We start from the raw sequence: 20,111 nt of genomic DNA, 5'->3' as shown, positions 1-20,111 counted from the left end.
CCGTATAGCAGAAAATTTGATCTTGGATCCTTCCATTCGTAAATCCAACCCTTCCCAATTAAGCCACACGAGCTTGATGTATTCATTAGGCGATATATGTCGTTATATGGGTGCAAATACTCTACCGCTCTCCATTACGGTGCAGCATCATGGAGAGCGGCAGCGTAATTTTATGCATGCTCAATCGTGAAAGCAAGTAGTTTTAGCACTTATCGTTAAGCTAAGGCTAATAGCAAGTAGCTGTCATTGTTTTCTGATTTTCAATACCTGGACATTCCGCTAGTATATATAAAAATCTACAAGGTTCTCTGTTCTTCGGTATGTTTTGGCTATAGCTATGAAAAGTTTGGCATTAAATACTCGCGTTCTGCTGGATTTGAACTCACGAAAATTGCAGCAGCAGGTTGGTAATCCATTTGTCTAACCACGGGTTTACAAGGGCTCTTACCATTCCTAGCTCTTACTATATACTCTGTAGACTCTTTTCTTGGTTTCAAACACTAAATGACATTAATTGAAACTATTAACTCTATGAAACATCACCCTTTTTTGGTATTTGTGGTTTTCATCAGTTTCAATTGCTAAATCGCGGTCAATGCTAACATTTTTCAAGCGGACAACTGTATTATCTTGACTGGAAATAGCCTGTACATTTTCTATCTGTTCGGTCAGACAAAGATAGTTCGTTATTTCATTTTTACATTTGTACCTGTATCGAGGGGTACCGGTATAGTCACATTCAAAGTTTTGATGGATAGCTTCTGCTGGAACAGTAACCTTTTTTATTCACACCCACGCGCACACACACGTGCGCGCACACACACACTTCTATGCACAAATTGTTATTATTAATTCAACATACTGTAAAACCTCTCCTTGAACTCCACCTCTAATTGAACGCCACCTCCATTTGACCGCCACTACGAGAGAAGGGTTGCAAAATAGAATGCCACCCTCTACTTGAACGCCACATCCACTTGACTGCTACTTTGATTATCTTTGATTTTTATGATCCCGTAATATCATGTGATCAGTAGAGAAGTGTCCACAAAATCGTATTAATAATGAATCGTTTACATTAATAACAATCAATTCTTTCATTGTCCAACTCCAAAGCTTTTCGCTTTTTTTGTTAAAACCTTGAAAGCAACACCATAAAAACAATCAATAACCATTTAAGGCTAACAGTAGTTCCTTGTTTAATGTGGAACTAATACTTTGAAAGACATGCATATAAAAACCGGTTCGCAAGTTTTGGAAAAAAAAGTTACGTTTAGCGAGCAAAATTTTACGCGTGGTATTAGTGCTAAATGCAGTGCGTAAAAGTTTTGCTGAGCCAAAAAATTGTTTGGATGCTAAAGCACTGCTTTGGATGCAGTGCTGAAAAAGAGTTGAGCCTAGAAGATATTGTGGAAGGTATTGGTCAATTAGGAGATGTTCATTCCCTCGAAAGCAACAATCAAAACGCAGCTATCCGAGCAAACGATGGAAATATTTTCATGTTAATTTTTGTTTCTGTATGTAATATAGGTATGATTTGTTTATGTCACATGTTCATGATCATATATTTGTATCATTTGATAGATTATCATTTTATATAACTTATTAATATGCAGATTTATAGCATGTTATTTAATAGCATCCTTGCGGCTGTCTTAACACGGCTAACAATGGATCGATGCTCATAACTTCACTTCTAATGCACATAAAAAGCTAGTTTTGGCTGCAAACTGTTGCAAACATATCAATGCGCGCAATCAGCTTTCATGCAACATTGGTAAATATAGATATAAAATAAAAATATGTCTTCATATTTAGAATGAACTAAAAATTAAAAACGCCAACAAAGTTCAAAGAAGGACACAGACTATAATATCATCGCAGATCAATTGCAAGCAATAGATATCAACTGATAAGATATTTTTCAGTTTTTCGATGCATATTTATTAAAAGATCTTTCACAAGTTGGAGGTAAGTTAGCTTATTTATTGCGTCTAAAAGGTTTAATATCGCTTTACTGCAAAAAAGAGCAAAATATAGGCAACATTCGCTTCACCCAAAATTGGGATAAATTTATTTTTTGAAAATTCTGACAAGCCATTTGAAAAATAGACTGCCAGCCTCGATTTAAACACCGCCTCCAGTTGACTGCCACTATAAAGGAAGAGTTGAAAAATACAGTGCCATGGTGTTCAGTTAGAGGTTTAACGGTATTCAGGGTTTTTGTTCTCACAGTTCATATTGATTGAGTCATTACCAATTCATTTTTTATTGTAATCATAGCAAAAGAAACTTAATTTAGCTATTACTAGCTAATTATTTCACAATTACATTTAAACACTTCTATAGTGGTTTTATTTTGTTTCTTAATTTATTTGACCTGCGCAAAACCTTTTCTTCATCATATGAAGTTTGAAAGTTACATTTGTTTGACAAAGTTTACAAACCTTTACAGTTGTTTTATTTTTTCTGTTAGTTGGTTTGATGTGCACAAAACACGTATCTCATGATATAAAGTTGGAGAGTTAGAATGGTAACTGCTGTTATATGCTAACTAAAAATAAATTTTCTGTGCAAAGACTTTATTACCCGGGCGACGCTGGGCATTCAGTAGTAGTAATATACAAATGAATATAACTTCTTTATTAATTTCTCCTTTGGTACTAGTGTAAAGATACTCATCAAATCTGAAACACATCAGTGAATGTAAAATTGCGAGTCTTCTCAAACGAATATCGAATGAAGGATATTTTAAAAGGAACAAATTACAAAGAAATTATAGTCTGTCCAATGAACCTATTTAAAAATAAAAAAACTCAAAATGAAACACATTTTAACCTATTAAAATGTACACAAATTAATTCTCATTCATCAATTACGAAGTCTTATGAACAGACAGCGGTAGCTGTCATTTAACATGACAGTAATAATAAAGAAAAATACTAGTAATGATTCTTCGCGTAAATTATAATAATAAAAAATCTGAGTGATAGTAGCTATCATTCAGCTTGTGAATTATCAAAGGAGTTGCAAGTCAATACATTCCTGTATCTACCTTGACATTGATTTAGTTTTATTCAGTAAGATAATTGAGAAGTTTTTCCATTAGTTTTTTTGGGCGGGTGTTTGTGTCTACATGCTGCGAACATGATGTGTATCGTATTGTAGTACGTATCGAGGTATGTGCGCTTGGGGCCTGTGCACGGGTAAGTGTGTGTGTGTGTGCGTGCGTGCATGCGTGTGTGTGCATGCGTATGTGATGTACATGAACTGGGTGTGCATATGTGTCTACATGTTGTGTACATGGTGTGTGTAGTGTGTACACATGTGCATGTCAGCCACATCAGTAGACCACTAGAGCATCTATGCAATGAAGAGGAATTAGTTACTGACATATGATTGGAAATTAATCTAAATTCCTCTCTTACGTGGCTCGGTCAGACTGGACGTGTTGCAAAATGCATCCCTTCAGGTTAATCTGTCAGTTCCAGAAAAAAACCATTGATAAGTGTTAGGACCACCCGAGGTAGCTTATAAAAAACTAGTCTGGCGGTGTGTTTCTCTACTAGAGAACATGAGAACACTACCAAGCATGCCATTACTACTACTATATTCCTCTCTAAAATGGAATGTTAAGTCGAATTAGTTTACGGTTGCTCATCTGTACATACCCCAGTACATGTAGTTTCTATGGTAACTTCACTTTAAATTTAATTCTAGTTTTACGTTCATTTTCTAACACTTTTCTATAACTTTCTAACTCACACTTTTTTTACAAGACCAACATTTTGTACAAAATATACTTCACTATAACTCCATGGCATAGTCATCAAACACTGTTAGACGATTCCAAATTCACTTGTTTGTTTCTTCAATGACTCTGACAATCTTGGTTTAAAACTATCATTTCTCAAAACTCATTGTATACCACAAGCTGTGTAGTGTGACTCAGTACTGTCAGTGTTTTCTTATGGCAAAGAACTGTGTGGAGGAGCTTTAGCATGCTTTATACAAAACGTTTCTGATTAGTGAGTAGTTCATTTCAGTGCTTTGCTTCAAATTGCCAAATTATCCTAAACATATTTGTTCCGACAAAAAAAGTGAATTTTGTTAACAGCTCCCATATCAGTAAGTAGCAGCATAAAGTATATGTTGAGGTATTTGTTATGGTTAATACTCTTATATTCAGTATTTCTCATGTTTACAGACTATCACAGCTTTCTCATCTTGAAATCCTCAAGCTCGATGATAATGACTTCTCTGATGGCCTCCCAGAAGTTATCTGTAACCTCACCAGTTTGAAATCACTTGATGTTGCCAGATGTAGAATTTTGTACCTACCAGAGAGGTGAGTCATAATAATAGTCACAGTTATGTTCTATCATAAAGTAGTTATCTCCTCCATAATATTATACAAACGAATATAACTTCTTTATTAAATTCTCCCCTTGTTACTAGTTTAAAGATACTCATCAAATTTGAAAATATACATAAATTATTTCTCATTAATCAATTACAAAGTCTTATGAATGGACAGCGGTAGCTATCATTTAACATGACAGTAATAATAAAGAAAAATACTAGTAAGGATTCTTTGCTTTAATTATAATAATAAAGAAGGTTAGTGATAGTAGCTATCATTCAGCTTGTGAATCATCAAAGGAGATGCAAGTAAATATATTCCTTTATTTGCCTTGATATTGATTTAGTTTTATTCAATAAGATAATTGAGAAGCTCTTCTATCAGGTTTTTGAGTGGGATGTGTGTCTACACGTAGTGGGCATGATGTGTATCGTAGTGTGTATCACGGAGGTTTGTGCACATGGGGCTTGAGCACCGGTGGGTGTTTGTAAGTGAGGTGTGTATGTGTTCTGGGGCGTGTGTGTTCACGTACATGTTGCGTACATGGTGTATGTACACATGTGCATGTCTGCTGTGTGGCACACGCATGTCTCCCACATCAGTAGACCACTAGAGCATCTATGCAATGGAGAGGAATTAGTTACTGACATATGATTGTAAAGTACTCCTCTGTATTCCTCTCTTTTCATCTAAAATAGAGTGTTAGGTCTATTTAGTGTACAGTTGCTCTCCTGTACATACTCTAGTACATGTAGTTTCTATGGTAACTTCACCTTTAAATTGCTTCTACTTCTATGTTATCAAGTATCTCTAAATTTAATCAGTAGACTGTAAAAGTTGCTCTCCTGTACATACCCCAGTACATGTAGTTTCTATGGTAACTTCACCTTTAAATTGCTTCTACTTCTATGTTATCAAGTATCTCTAAATTTAATCAGTAGACTGTAAAAGTTGCTCTCCTGTACATACTCTAGTACATGTAGTTTCTATGGTAACTTCACCTTTAAATTGCTTCTACTTCTATGTTATCAAGTATCTCTAAATTTAATCAGTAGACTGTAAAAGTTGCTCTCCTGTACATACCCTAGTACATGTAGTTTCTATGGTAACTTCACCTTTAAATTGCTTTTACTTCTATGTTATCAAGTATCTCTAAATTTAATCAGTAGACTGTAAAAGTTGCTCTCCTGTACATACTCTAGTACATGTAGTTTCTATGGTAACTTCACCTTTAAATTGCTTTTACTTCTATGTTATCAAGTATCTCTAAATTTAATCAGTAGACTGTAAAAGTTGCTCTCCTGTACACACTCTAGTACATGTAGTTTCTATGGCAACTCAACTTTTAATCTAATTCTAGTTTAGTTTCACATTCGTTTTGTAACACTTTATAAGTTTATAACTCACACTTTTTTCAAATTCGTATAAATTATATTCCGCTATAACTCCATTGCATAGTCATAATCAAACACTGCTAGATGATACCAATTTCACTTATTTGTTTCTCCAATGACTCTTATAATCTTTGTTTGCAACTCTCATTTCTCAACTCATTATATACCAGAAGCTGTGTAGTGTGACTCAGTACAGTGTTTGCTTATGGACAAGAGCTGTGAGGTGAGGCTTTAGCATGCTTTGTACAAAATAGTTCGGATTGTTGAGTAGTTCATTTCAATGCCCTGCTTCAAATTGTTGAAAATGTTGAAGTATTTGTAGTGGTTAATACTCTTATACTCAGTATTTCTGATGTTTACAGACTATCACAGCTTTCTCATCTTAATGTCCTCAAGCTCGATGGTAATGACTTCCTTGATGATTTCCCAGAAGTTATCTGTAACATCACCAGTTTGAAATCACTTGATGTTGCCAGATGTAGAATTTTGTACCTACCAGCGAGGTGAGTCAGAATAATAGAACTTACAGTTGTGTTCTATCCTAAAGTAGTTATTTCCTCCATTCGTCTATATATATATATATCTATATATATATATATATATATATATATATATATATATATATATATATATATAATATGCTCATGATATAGCAATGCTCATCACTTTTGTGATTTGAGCACTCTGGTGTCAGCACATTGACTTTCTTGAAGTCTGTGAGACAACCTAGTTGTTTCATGGCAGGAAGTCAACTCTCATTGGTAATGGGATTTGTGTCACTTGCCTAAGCTCTGAGCTGCACTGATGAGGCTTCAATAGCCGAAACAGTACTGTCAGTAGCATGAGTATATATATATATATATATCTATATATTTCTCAAAGTTTGTTTGTCATCTGTTGTCGTCGTATGCTTTCCAGCATTCCATTTATAGATCTTAAAATCTTGTAATAAAGAATTAGCATCAAAGAAGATATAATCTCGGATCCTCCCGTTTGCAAGTCCAGCGCCGTACCAGTTAGGCCACAGAGATCGATTCCTTCACCAGTTGATATATGTTGCTATATGGGAGCAAACACCCATTGGCTTTGCATACGACGCAGGGTCATGGCATAACATCACAAAAAGCTGTTGGCTCTCATTATCAAGTGTAATCAAACCTTCCATTGGCAATGTACCAAGCTAATAGCAAGTGGGACAGGCAACTCTCATTACATAAAAGCCGGTTTTTATTACCCGGGCAACATCGGGTAGCACAGCTAGTATATATATATATATATACATTTTCAAGTTTGCTTGCATGTGTGTCTGTCCTTCAGTATGTCCGGCTATAACTATTAAAACCTTAGAATGAAGAATCCATATAGCAGAAGATTTGATCTCGGACCTTCCTATTCGTAAGTCTGTTGTAAATGAACGTCGAAGATGTGCACTCCCATTAACTTATTGTAAAAATTACTGCAACCACGGTCTATAAAAACCTGTTAGATTGATCAGAAAAAGGAGAAAAGTTGTCAATGAAAACCAGTAATACTGCAGTTATAGTACAGTCTACAAATTAGAAGAGTTAATCAAGTTTTTCTTTGGTGCTTGGCCAAAGGGGTGTTTTCGGAAAGATTTTCAAAGGGATTAGGTAATTTACACATTATTTACAGTTCTTACATTTCTTATAAATTCCCTATAACAAAATCATTCATGGAACGGATTATTTACGTCATAGGAGCGTCTACTTTAGTTCATTTCAATGCTCTGCTTCAAAGGGCGGCATTATCTTAAACATTTGTGTTCCTACAAAAAACTTGACTTTTATTAACAACTCCCATATCAGTAAGCCTCAGCATAAAGGAAATGATGTATTTGTAATGGTTAATACTGTTATACTCAGTATTTCTAATATTTACAGACTATCTCAGCTTTCTCATCTTGAAGACATCAGGCTTGATGATAATGATTTTTCTGATGGCTTCCCAGAAGTTATCTGTAACCTCACCAGTTTGAAATCACTTGATGTTGCCAGATGTGGAATTTTGTACCTACCAGCGAGGTGAGTCATAATAATAGTTACCGTTAATAATAACAAAAAAATACTAGTAATGATTCCTTGCTTAAATTATAATAATAAAGAAGGTGAGTGATAGTAGCTATCATTCAGCTTGTGAATTGTCAAAGGAGATGCAAGCTGTTATATTGCTCGGGGGAGCAATTAATCACTCACCGTGAACTCAAGATTACAAGAGGCCTTCAGCTTCGTCTCCAGCCACTATATATCCAAGGGGGTCATGTGTCTCCTAGTTGGTTAAGCCGTAGTCGTTTAGTCTGCGGTTCTTTATCCCAAACGTGTTACATATTGAATATATATAGCATGCCCTTTTTTTCAAAACCACAACCCTTATCCAATACAAATTCTAATTTCGATACTCCCAAGGTTCACCTGAGCGCAACCACTATTAGCAGAATAAGTGATCTCTTATCAAGCAAGCGTTAAATCCAATCAAGCGGGGTTATCAAGCCAAGCTGGTTAGATAAACACAAGAGCCTTAAGTCATCATCATAGTTACCAAGTCCAAGATCAGATATGTGTATATAATGGGTTCTACTCACCCATTATTCTGTTTACTTACGCGTCTTTATTCAAACGTTTAACAACTCATATTCCTCCACATTAACACTCTCCCTGTACCAATCAGTTTTTCTAGGTTCCACATCCATTGCAACCGGGTTACCTGTAACTTTTGGCTCAGAACAGCAAGCTGATCGTCATTGCCACTTCCATCTGCTATCTCAATCCCTTCCTCTACACTCTCAACGGAGCTGACAGGTTGGACCTTACTCCTCAACCTTGCTCTCCACACTACTAGCATCTCTGCTAGGAACTACTCTCTCAACGAAGGTTTCAGGTTGAATCTCCTCTTTGGATTCCTCAACCTTACTCTCCTCTCTAGTGTCTCTACTAGGATTAGCAGTAAAAAATTCATTTATAATACTCCATACCATATTTCAGGGGTGGCTTACTAACATGACATGAGCTAGTCATAACTGGTTCTCTACTAACAGGCACAAATTCACTTATAGAATTTCTTCTAGGCAAATCATTACCATTTCCAGGAGTTTCCCCCTCGTGTTCACCAACTCCAAGAGTTTTCTCCACACGCTCAGCAACACCAGGTGTGTCCTCTCCTTGTTCATGGATCTCTAAATCAGGAATCATGTCCTCTTGACCTTCAGATAAATCATTAGCATTTTCTACTATTTCAGAGTTGCCCTCTTTTGACGAGTAACTAGACAAGAGAAGACAATTATCATCAGAATTCTCAGATGATGTGTATACGTCATCAGAATTCAACAAAAACAAGTGTTTCCTATTTCTGTGTATTTCATTCATGCCTACCTTAACCCAGTAACTTTCAGGAGATTTATCCTTTCTCAAAATGATACCTTTGGAACCTACATCAGTAGGAGCTTTTACATAAACCGTTTGACCAGGTTTGAACTCGTCTAACTTTGAAACTCTCTACTTTTTTCCCACCGTCTCTTAATTTTTTTTTACGTCCAACTTCATTTTCTTCAAACAGTTTATAGTCTACATCACTTTCATATGGGAAACCCAAATTTGATCTACGTAATAGCTCGGCCAAAAATCGAATCACTTAGTGTATATCCCGAAACCAAAGGTGTAGTCCTATACGCAGACAGAGCCACATCTTTATCTTGACTTTTCTCCCATAATCCTTTAACGATTTTTACGGCACCTTCTGCTAAACCATTAGAACAGGGATACCGTGGGCTACTAGTAGTTAAAATGAAATCCATTTTCTCTCCAAAGTTTTAAGTTCTTTACTAGCATAACAAGTTCCATTATCAGACATGATAACATTAGGTATACCAAATTGAGTAAACAGATACTTGAGTACTCGAATTATCTCTCTAGCCGTTTGAGATTCTATATGCAAACATTATATCCACTTCGATTAATAGTCTATAGCTATTAGATAATATTCGTTATCAAACACAAGTATATCCGAACTTATTACCTCCCATGGTTTAGAAGGCATTTCTGCTTCATACATGGGCTGGTGTTTGACTTGACTATGCATAATGCAAACATTACATCTATTTATATAATCTGCAATCTCCTTACTATAACCAGGCCACCCAAAATGGCGTTGAGCTCGTCTGCGGCATTTTGTTATGCCCTAATGACCTTCATGACAAATTTCCAAATGCTGTGGTCTCAATAACTTAGGAATGTACAGCCTAGAGTCATATAACAACATATTATTATAAATACTTAGTCTTTCTCCAGATCCATATAAACCTATCAGTTCTTTACGAAAACTATCCAGTTCAGATGGCTAACCAGAATACAAATACTCTATACACTTAAGAGCGTCTGAATCTTTACTAAACTCTTGTTCAAGTTTCTCTTTTTTAACATCCCCATATGCAGAAGTGGAAACTATCGAGTTAACATAAGCTTCTACTTTATTACAAACAGCTTTACTTACCTCATCACAAACAGCACCACTGTTCGGACGGCTAAGCAAATCAGCAATGAACATATCTTTTCCAGGAGTATGGAAAATATCATAATAAAATCTCATTAGTCTTAACTTTTTGATTTTGATTTGATTTGATTTTTATTGCGTAATAATAACATGACAGTATGAGTAAAAAATACACAGAGTAGCAATAGGACATGCCAGATAGCCAGAGACTAGAGTCAAGGCAGCCCCAGCAAGCAGTAGGAAAAGAAACAGAATCAGCGATAAACGCACACTCCGGAGCACCAGAGTCAGGAAGGACAGTCCCAGGACGCCCACAGGCGCTCTACCAACTTCGCCTTCAGCTGACCCGGAGCAGAGCCCGCACAATCACTCAAAAATTTATTATATAATTTCATTGCACTAAAAAATATCGATCTCTGTCCCTTAGAAGACAAACACTTTTTCAACTTTAATTGATTTTTACTTTTTAAACGGGTATCTTGACAATGATCTATCATAAAATCTTGCAACTCTTCCATGGGGAAAGAATTTGTTAAAAACATTAGCAGGCGATACTGGAATAAAATTTCAATTGGCATTATTTTTAAAATTTTAAAATTTTTAGAAACTGTTTGATTTGGTTTAAAATTGAGTATTATTCTGATTGCCTTTTTTTGCAAGATTAAAAGTTTGTTTAAATCAGTTTTGTTGCCGTGGCCCCAAAACTCGATTCCATAAATTAAAAGAGAATAGAAAAAACTGTAGTACAAATTGATCATGGTTGATTTGTCTAGGTAGGGGCGAATGAAACGTAAAATTAGTAATATGTAATTAAGTTTTTTGATGAGACTTTGGATGTGTTTTTTAAAAGTCAAGTTGTTGTCTAACGTGATACCTAAAAATTGAGTCGAATCTTTGATTTGTAGTTGAGAATTGTTTAAAGAAAGGCTTAGATTATAATTTTGAGTGTTTTTAGACGGATTTTTGAAAACTACTTGAAATGTTTTACTGTTGTTTAAAATGAGTCTGTTTGATAGGCACCATTCATTAATAATATTTAATTCCTCTTGGAGTTTAGAATTATCTGTTGAAAATATATTGGTGTCATCTGCGAATAAAATACAATCCAAAGCAGGTGCAGCATTTACTAAGTCATTTATAAAAATTAAAAATAAGAGGGGTCCTAAAATTGATCCTTGTGGAACACCAATCGTAATTGCCCTCATTTGCGAACAATCAGTATCTGTTTTGGTAAATTGAAATCTATTTTGGAGATAACTTTGAATAAGAGAGGAAGACTTTACACTAAAATTGTAGTAAAAAAGTTTGTCAATTAGAATTTTGTGATTAATCGTATCGAATGCCTTTGAAAAATCTAAAAATACGCCCTGAGTTATATTACTTTGATCTAAATTAGTATATAAAAATTCCATTAGACTGTTTATTGCTGTAGTGGTGCTTTTACCTTTTCTAAAACCAAATTGTTTAGGCGACAAGATGTTATTGGTTTCTAAAAAATCACGTATTTGCAAAGACAAACATTTTTCTAAAATTTTTGATAAAGCAGGAAGAATGGAAATGGGCCGGTAATTAGATGGATCTGTTCTATTTCCTTTTTTAAATAATGGAGTTACGCGAGCTATTTTTAAACAATTTGGGAAATTAGAAACTTAAAACGGTGTACTCTTACAGGTAGTTTAGACAAGTCCTTTACACCTAAAATCGCAATTAAAGGCTTATGGTCAGTTTCTATTTCTAATTTTTTACCAACCAAACAGTAATCAAACTTCTCACATGCCCATGTCGTAGCTAAAGCTTCTTTTTCGACCATGGCATATCTACCTGTAAAGGTTGACTTGCAACAAATATCACATTACAGTTATTTGATATTAAAAGATTCACCATGTTTTACTCTGTTGTGTTGTACATGTAGCTGCGAAATATGTGGAAATGTGATTACAAGCTCTTAAAAGCTCAAAAACGAACAGTTAATCGCAGCCACACGAGACCGCCGTAGTTTGGATTCTCTTTCCAAAACGGCTCAAATGTGACGTAGTTGTGGTAGATGGTTTCTGTTTACACTTTCATGCAACCTTATTCGTCGAAATATTTTCACAGATATACTTCACGCATTCAATAAAACCATGTCTATTGTTCTAACGCGTCTGTTTTATTGTCATTGTAATGCTGTCACTTTTAGCAGTGATATCTTATAATTTACCATAAAAATTTGTTTAATTTTTTAGCCTTAGTTTGAAAGAGTACATATCATTGTCTGATAATCATGACGGGCCTGTTGGTCACTTGTGATAATCGAAAAGTGCTGCCGAAATTATTTGCGAAGTATTGGGTCACATGATCAGATTACGACTTGCCGATTAGACCAGGCTGAAACAAAACTGTAAAGTAGCGAGCATCTATATTTGATACGGGGTCTTCGGTAAAACCCGAAGTGTTTGTCATAAACTAGCGCTACAATAATTTTTATATTGAGCTTTTTATTGGCCTTTCAATTCACATGAGAACATCACGTGACAAGACAATAACCAAATTTCATGAATACGTCATCGAAATAAAGAGATTCCAATCCACGGCGACTTTTCGTTTTTGAGCTTTTAAGAGCTTGTAATCACATTTCCACATATTTAGCACCTACAACATAACAGAGTAAGACATGGTGAATCTTTTCATATCAAATAACTGTAATGTAAATTTTGTTGCAAGTCAACCTTTCAGTTTCAGTCATTTTCCTAGAAGCATACTCTACAGGTTGCCATGCACCTTCTTCGTTATACTGTAACAAAACTGCACCTAGTGAATTTCTACTAGCATCAGCCGAGACTCTATGTTTAGCATTTATCTTGAAAGTACATAATACTGGACTATTATAAATTTCTTTCTTAACAGTTTCTAAAGCTTCTTGTTGGTCAGGACCCCAAAACCATTTTGATTTACTACCAGTTACTCCATAAATCAGAGTTCATAAACCAGCTAACCTTTTATTGAGCTTCATCAAATAATTAACCATTCCAATAAATCTCCTGGCCTCCTTTTTGCTCCTCGGAGGCTTCATCTCAACTATAGCTTATTTTACCTGGTACTGGTTAAATACCAGAACTGCTAACCAAATATCCTAAAAACTTCACCTCAGTACATCCAAATTTACATTTTTCTTTTCTTAAAGTCATTCTAGATTTCTCAATTCTTTTCAAATCTCTTCATGTAAACGTTGCCAATGTTCGGTTACAATTTTCCTGTAAACTAAAATATCATCCATCAAACATACAATTCCGTGAAAACCTTTTAATATCTTTTCCATTTCCCTCTGAAAAAATTCAGGGGCTGAAGATATCCCAAAAGGCGTTCTCTTAAAGCAAAATCTCCCCATGGGGTTACAAAAGTCGTTAATTCCTTGCATTTCTTATCAAGTCTAACTTGCCAAAATCCAGAATTAGCATCAAGTTTCGAAAACTACTCCTTTTCACAATTTACTCAACATGTCTGATATCTTACGTAAAGTGTATACTTCCCTTCTAACACATTTATTCAAATTGGTCAAATCTACACACATTCTAATCTTACCACCTTATTTTGGAGCAATGGTAAGACCAGAACACCAATCAGTCGCCTTTTCTATAGGTTCTATAACCTTACTTTCCAAGATCTTATCAATTTCTCTTTTAGCTTTTTCACGCAAACCTGCTGTGATAGGCCTGGGAGCGTACAATCTAACAGGTTCAGCATTCCTATTCAAGCCAATACTGAAAATACCAGGCATTGTTCCTAGTCCCTTGAAAGTTTTAGGAAATTCCTTCAAGGAGTCAAATTCGTTTGCACACAAATCATTAATAACTGCTAACAAATTCCATTTCTTAATTTCAGGCATACCTAAAAGATTTTTTCTAGGACCTTCAATTACGAGACATACATAAACAGAAGTATCAATAGTTCTATAAGTACTCTTAATATCTACATCAGCTTCTCCTAAAACGTTCAGTCTTTTTCCATCAGCTCCATTCAAAATTTGCTCGGGTTCTTTTAAATTCAAACCGAGCTTTCTACTAGCTTTTTCAGTCAGATTAGATACATCAGCTCCTGTGTCAAAGGTAAACTCAATATATTCACCATTTACAGATAAATTTCTGACAAATTTCTTGCCTAGTCAGCTGCTATTTCTAGACTCAGAAAACCTTACTCTGGGAGTAGGACTTCTTCTCCCTTCGCTACTTCCACTACTTTCATACTTATCTCTTCTTTGACTCCTACGTAACCTGCAGTCCTTAACTGTGTGCCCTTTGTGAGCACAAAAATAGCATCTTACCTCTGGACAAAATCTGATTTCATGTCCTCTCGTTTACAACCATAACATTAATCTCCCCCTGAAGGTGAATACCGTCTAGAGCTTTTGCTAGACTTATCATATTCCCTTGGGGATTACCTATCTCTACTTCTCCTACGCCATTTGAGTGGTCTTTCTCTACTAGAATCTCTAAATGAACCACTATTAGTCCCTAGTAGAGCTCCTTCTATGCTTGCTATAATCTTTACTATAGTCACTTGACTTCCTATATTTACCATAACCTCTAGATTTAAATTTCTCTCTAGAAGATACTCTATTCACTTTTCTTTCATTTCGAATCATAGTCAAATTTAAATCGATTATCCTTACCCTCTGATTTGTTTCCTACTGCATCTACTTCTAATTTTACATTAGAATTGCCTGCCTTAACAGTTTCCATAGCTCTTTTCGAGTCTCTAGCTATTTTTTAGCTCTCAAAATACTTGAAAACTTAAATAATAAACTGAGATCAAAGAGAATATTCTCTCAACCCATTTCCTGCAATAGCTAATGCATTCTTGTCTCAAAGCATCATGTTCAGTTCCAAAAGTCATTTTTCCACTTAAATCTTCAATTCGTAATGAACAATCATTTTCATTTTCTCCTATAGCCTGACTAGCTGTTACAAATAGCTTTGTTTTAACATAAACAGTTTCTTCAGATTCATAAACAGTTTTAAAAAAGTTCCATGGTTCCCTTGTATGTAGAAGTTGCACTTTTTTGATCAAAACCTAAATATGTCAAAGCTGCTCTACCTGCCTTACCCACGGCATTCAACAAAAATACTGATTTCATTCTACCTCTAAATATATCAACAGTTTCTTCAACGCCATCTACTGTAATTTTTTCTTCACCTAATCTCAGTGTGATCATTTCAACACTTAAATCAAACTCAGCTAACCAATTTTTCCATGATCCTCCAACATCGTCGTTACTAGTTTCGGAAAATCATTTAAATTCAAATTTCTAGCTATATTCAAAATCGCTTACACTTACCTTCGAACACCCTTCGGAGCCTCTATAATACTGTGTAATCACCACTCACCTTGTATAGTATCACCCACTGATCACAGAAAATACACCACGGAAAATCACTAACCACTGTATCACCACTATCGATCGCCAATATCACTAGTTATTCAACACTACACCACATTATAATAAATTATCACTGATCACAATTCTCCCTGAACAATCCTGCCTACGACGCCATGTTATATTGCTTGAGGGAGCAATTAATCACTCACCGTGAACTCAAGATTACAAGAGACTTTCAGCTTCGTCTCCAGCCACCATATATCCAAGGGGGTCATGTGTCTCCTAGTCGCCTAAGCCGTAGTCGTTTAGCCTGCGGTTCTTTATCCCAAACGTGTTACATAATGAATATATAACATAAGCAAAGATATTCCTTTATCTACATTGACATTGATTTAGTTTTATCATAGATATACAAACCTAGATTGGCCAATAATGGCTATTCCCACTGGTTGCCTTGTCAGACTTAAATAGCATGACGTTATGTCATTGTATTGTACCTAATGCTTGGCTGCACTGTTGTTTACAATGGAGCTAATGAGGAGAAGGTGACAAAATTACATTTGTTTTCACATAAAACCCTTCTTGGATACATAATCCAGTAAGCCAAAGCGATTCTGTCATAATATCTGATAACCACCATAGATTAAAACTATAACTAAAACTATAAAAGTTATGAAATGTTGCACACAAATCATGAGCCATCAGGGCTTTATTTGCCACCCCCTCTCCTATCCCCTTCTCTCTTTTCGCCTTCACTCTTCTCCCAAGAGGAAGTGGGAAGGGGCAAAGATAGAAGAGGGAAAGGAGAGGGGGGTCAAATAGCCCACCCACCCGAAGAGCCAGACCCTGGCTAGGTAAATGACTAATATCATGCTGAACTAAACATGACTAAATATGATGAGTATGCAAGTATGTCATAAGTCAAAAATGAGACAGAATGATTGTTTTACAACTGGCTATGTATCTCATTCACTAAAGCTGAAGTGTAATGATTGTATCACTAGCACCGTGGATGTTACCAATTATGATGTAAACCAAGCAACGAATTCCCTAATCACAGTTAAGAATCGTGGTGGCTTGACTTTGTCTTTGCCTGTGGTGATTGAGATTTGCAACCACAGTGAGAAAGCGACGAGAGTGTTGCTTAGTAGTGCTGGATTGGTAAAAAAACTTTCCCAGGCTAGCGCTAATTGCCACCATGGAGAAGTTGCTGAGGTTCAACATCATGCTATTGTTTATGTGTAATCATCAAGCTAGTAGCCTAGCTCGTGAGATAGCAAAGAGATAAATTTCGATTAGGGCACATTATGAAGCAAAGAATAGAGCTGGCACGGGTAGCTCGTCTGGTCTTGACCCACCGGGTCGGAGGTGCTCTAGTCGGGTCACCCTACCCTTAGGTCTTCTTATACAAAGACACAGGTAGGTTTATGGCTAAATAAGAGCGATTGTATATCGCTTTTTAAGTGCGATTGAAATAGTCGCGTATAGTCCTAGCGCGAAAGGACCAGGCGAAATAAAACAAGGTGAGTTCAGACTATATTTTTACGTTTGGGACAGTAGTCTTCGGACTATAGGTTTCACAACGTTTTTTGACAAGAGATAATCAACATGGCGGTGATCTGGGAGTTCATGAAGAAGCCGGTCAAGAAAGGGAAACACCAAGTTATTTGTACAATATGCGAAAGCAAGTTAAGTTACAAAGAAGGGTCCACTTCAATACTATTGAGGCATTTACAACGAAGGCATCCTGAGGAACTGAAGAGCGTGTCTAAGAACCTTCAATTCAGCAAATTTATTTTATTTTTAGTTTCTTTCACAAATACCAAAAGTTTTAGGGAAGTGGTTTTTTTTTGCTTTCCACTATGCTGGGTTATCCATTTCTATATTTGCAAAGTATTTCTTAATTAGTCTATTCTTGTTGATTATAATAACAGTTGAAAATAAAATCTGTAATAAAAACACTAGCCAAATCATTCCATTAATCTATCAGCCATTGAATAGCACTGTTCCACCAATGTCTAGCCATAAATTGTAAATTGCATCTATAAATCAAGCCACAAAATATAATGATTGGTGTGATAATGGGTTCTTTTATTTTAGGTTATTGATGTCACAACATTAGGCTGTAATAGAACTATCTCTTAACCTTAAATGAATAAAAAAAATAGTGCATGCTGACCCGATTCGACTCGATCTTGGCCCTCATTGCTGACCCTGAGTCTGGCCCGACCCTGCATTCCTTGGTCTCATTCCAGTTCTAGATAAGAAAGCTACTGATTTCTCTTCCCTGATCAGATCAAAACTTCACAGGCTCATCATATTTAGTCATGTTTAGTTCAGCATGATATTAGTCATTTACCTAGCCAAAGTCTGGCTCTTCGGGTGGGTGGGCCATTTGCCCCCCTCTCCTTTCTCCTTCCCTCTTTTCCCCTTCCCCCTTCTTCTTAGGAGAACGGAAGGGGAAAAGAGAGGAGAGGGGGTGGCAAATAAAGCCCTGACGGCTCATGATTTGTGTGCAACATTTCATAAGTTTTATAGTTTTAATTTATGGTGGTTATTAGATATTATCACAGAATCGCTTTGGGTCACTGGATTATGTATCCAAGAAGGTTTATATGTGAAAATAAATGTGATTTTGTCACCTTCTTATTAGCTCCATTGTAAACAACAGTGCAGTCAAGCATTAGGTACAATACAATGACGTAACGTCATGCTATTTAAGTCTTGACAGGCTTTTTCCCTATTAGCCAATCTATGTTTATATATCTATGAGTTTCATTCAGTGAGATAATTGAAAAGTTCCTATCAGCTTTTTCGGGCGGAGTGTGTGTCTGTCTACATGTGAACATGATGTGTATCGTAGTGCGTAATCGTGGAGTTTTGCGCCCATGGGGTTTGTGCATGGGGAAGTGTGTGTGGGTGGGGTGTGTACGTGTTTGGGTAGTGTGTGCGTGTGTCTACATGGTGAGTACACATGCGTATGTATACTGATGCGGCACACGCATGTTCCCCACATCAGTAGAGCACTAGAGCATCTAGGGGAGAGGAATTAGCTACTGACATACGATTGTAATGTACTCTATACTCCTTTCTTTTCATCTAAAATAGATTGTTAGGTCTGTCTAATTTACAGCTCCTCTCCTGTACTTACTCTAGTACATGTAGTTTCTATGGTAACTTCACTTTTAATTCAAGTTTAGTTCAAAGTTAGCTTTAACACTTTTTTATAACTCACACCTTTGTAAAAAATTACCATTTTATACAAAATATACTTCACAATAACTCCATAGCATAGTCATAATCAAACCCTGTCAGTTGATTCCAAATTCACTTGTTTGTTTCTTCAATGACTCTAACAATCTTGGTTTGAAACTTTCATTTCTCAACTCATATACCAGAAGCTGTGTAGTGTGACTCAGTACAGTGTTTGCTTATGGACAAGAACTGTGTGGAGGAGCTTTAGCATTCTTTGTACAAAACGTTTCTGATTACAGAGTAGTTCATTTCAGAGTTTGGCTTCAAATTGCCAAATTATCCTAAACATAGTTGGTCCTACAAAAAACTTGACTTTTGTTAATAACTACCATATTAGTAAGTAGTAGCTTAAAGTAAATGATGAGGTATTTGTAATGGTTAATATGTTTATACTCAGTATTTCTCATGTTTACAGACTATCACAGCTTTCTCGTCTTCAAGCCCTCAAGCTCGAGGATAATGATTTTTCTGATGGCCTCCCAGAAGTTATCTATAAGCTCACCAGTTTGAAATCACTTGATATTGCCAGATGTAAAATTCTGTACCTTCCAGTGAGGTGAGTCATAATAATAGTTACAGTTATGTTCTATTGCTGGGTCTTCCGGATCTAGACCATAACTTTGATGTTCCGTGTACCACACTGACAACGTGGGCACAGTAAAGACCCACCTCTGTCTTCGCACATTGGGCAAGTGAAATGGCTACCTGGCTCTGTCAGACTGGACGCGTTGCAAATTGCATCCCGTCAGGTTAATATGACAGTTCAAGAAGAAGCCCTTGATAAGTGTTAGGACCACTCAGGGTAGCTTAAAGGTTGACTTGCAACAAAATTCACATTATAGTTTTTTGATATGAAAAGATTCATCATGTTTTACTCCGTTGTGCTGTAGGTGCGAAATATGTGGAAAGGTGATTACAAGCTCTTAAAAGCTCAAAAACGAACAGAAAATCGCAGCCACACGAGACCGCCGTAGTTTGGATTTGCTTTCTAAAACGGCTCAAATGTGATGTAGTTGTGGTAGATGGTTTCTGTTTACACTTTCATGCAATCTTATTCGTCGAAATATTTTCACAAATACACTTCACGCATTCAATAAAACCATGTCTATTGTTCTTACGCGTCTGTTTTATCGTCATCGTAATGCTCTCACTTTTAGCAGTGATATCCTATAACTTACCGTGAAAATTTGTTTAATTTTTACCCTTAGTTTGAAGGAGTACATATCATTGTCTGATAATC

At 36.0% G+C, this 20,111-nt stretch overlaps 1 protein-coding gene across 1 annotated transcript; it reads left to right on the top strand.

Annotated features, from left to right (window-relative positions):
• The first annotated feature begins 3,458 nt into the window (after positions 1 to 3,458).
• LOC137394297 (leucine-rich repeat-containing protein 10-like) lies at positions 3,459 to 19,421 on the top strand. The gene is made up of 5 exons (XM_068081014.1): positions 3,459 to 3,472; positions 4,208 to 4,348; positions 6,120 to 6,260; positions 7,659 to 7,799; positions 19,297 to 19,421. The coding sequence occupies exons 1-5, from the start codon at positions 3,459 to 3,461 to the stop codon at positions 19,379 to 19,381; spliced, it is 522 nt and encodes a 173-aa protein (XP_067937115.1). The 3' UTR covers positions 19,382 to 19,421.
• The last annotated feature ends 690 nt before the right edge of the window (positions 19,422 to 20,111 follow it).

This window comes from Watersipora subatra, chromosome 4, assembly GCF_963576615.1.
Source record: "Watersipora subatra chromosome 4, tzWatSuba1.1, whole genome shotgun sequence".
Classification (NCBI taxonomy): Eukaryota; Metazoa; Bryozoa; class Gymnolaemata; order Cheilostomatida; family Watersiporidae; genus Watersipora; species Watersipora subatra.
The sequence above is the reverse complement of the archived record's forward strand: the minus strand, read 5'-3'. Positions and strand labels throughout refer to the sequence as shown.

Excerpts from the sequence above, each read along its gene's own strand:
- LOC137394297 (XM_068081014.1), top strand. Across the intron at positions 4,349-6,119 it reads ATTTTGTACCTACCAGAGAG|ACTATCACAGCTTTCTCATC; the intron begins GTGAGTCATAAT and ends TGATGTTTACAG. Across the intron at positions 7,800-19,296 it reads ATTTTGTACCTACCAGCGAG|CTTTCTCGTCTTCAAGCCCT; the intron begins GTGAGTCATAAT and ends AGACTATCACAG.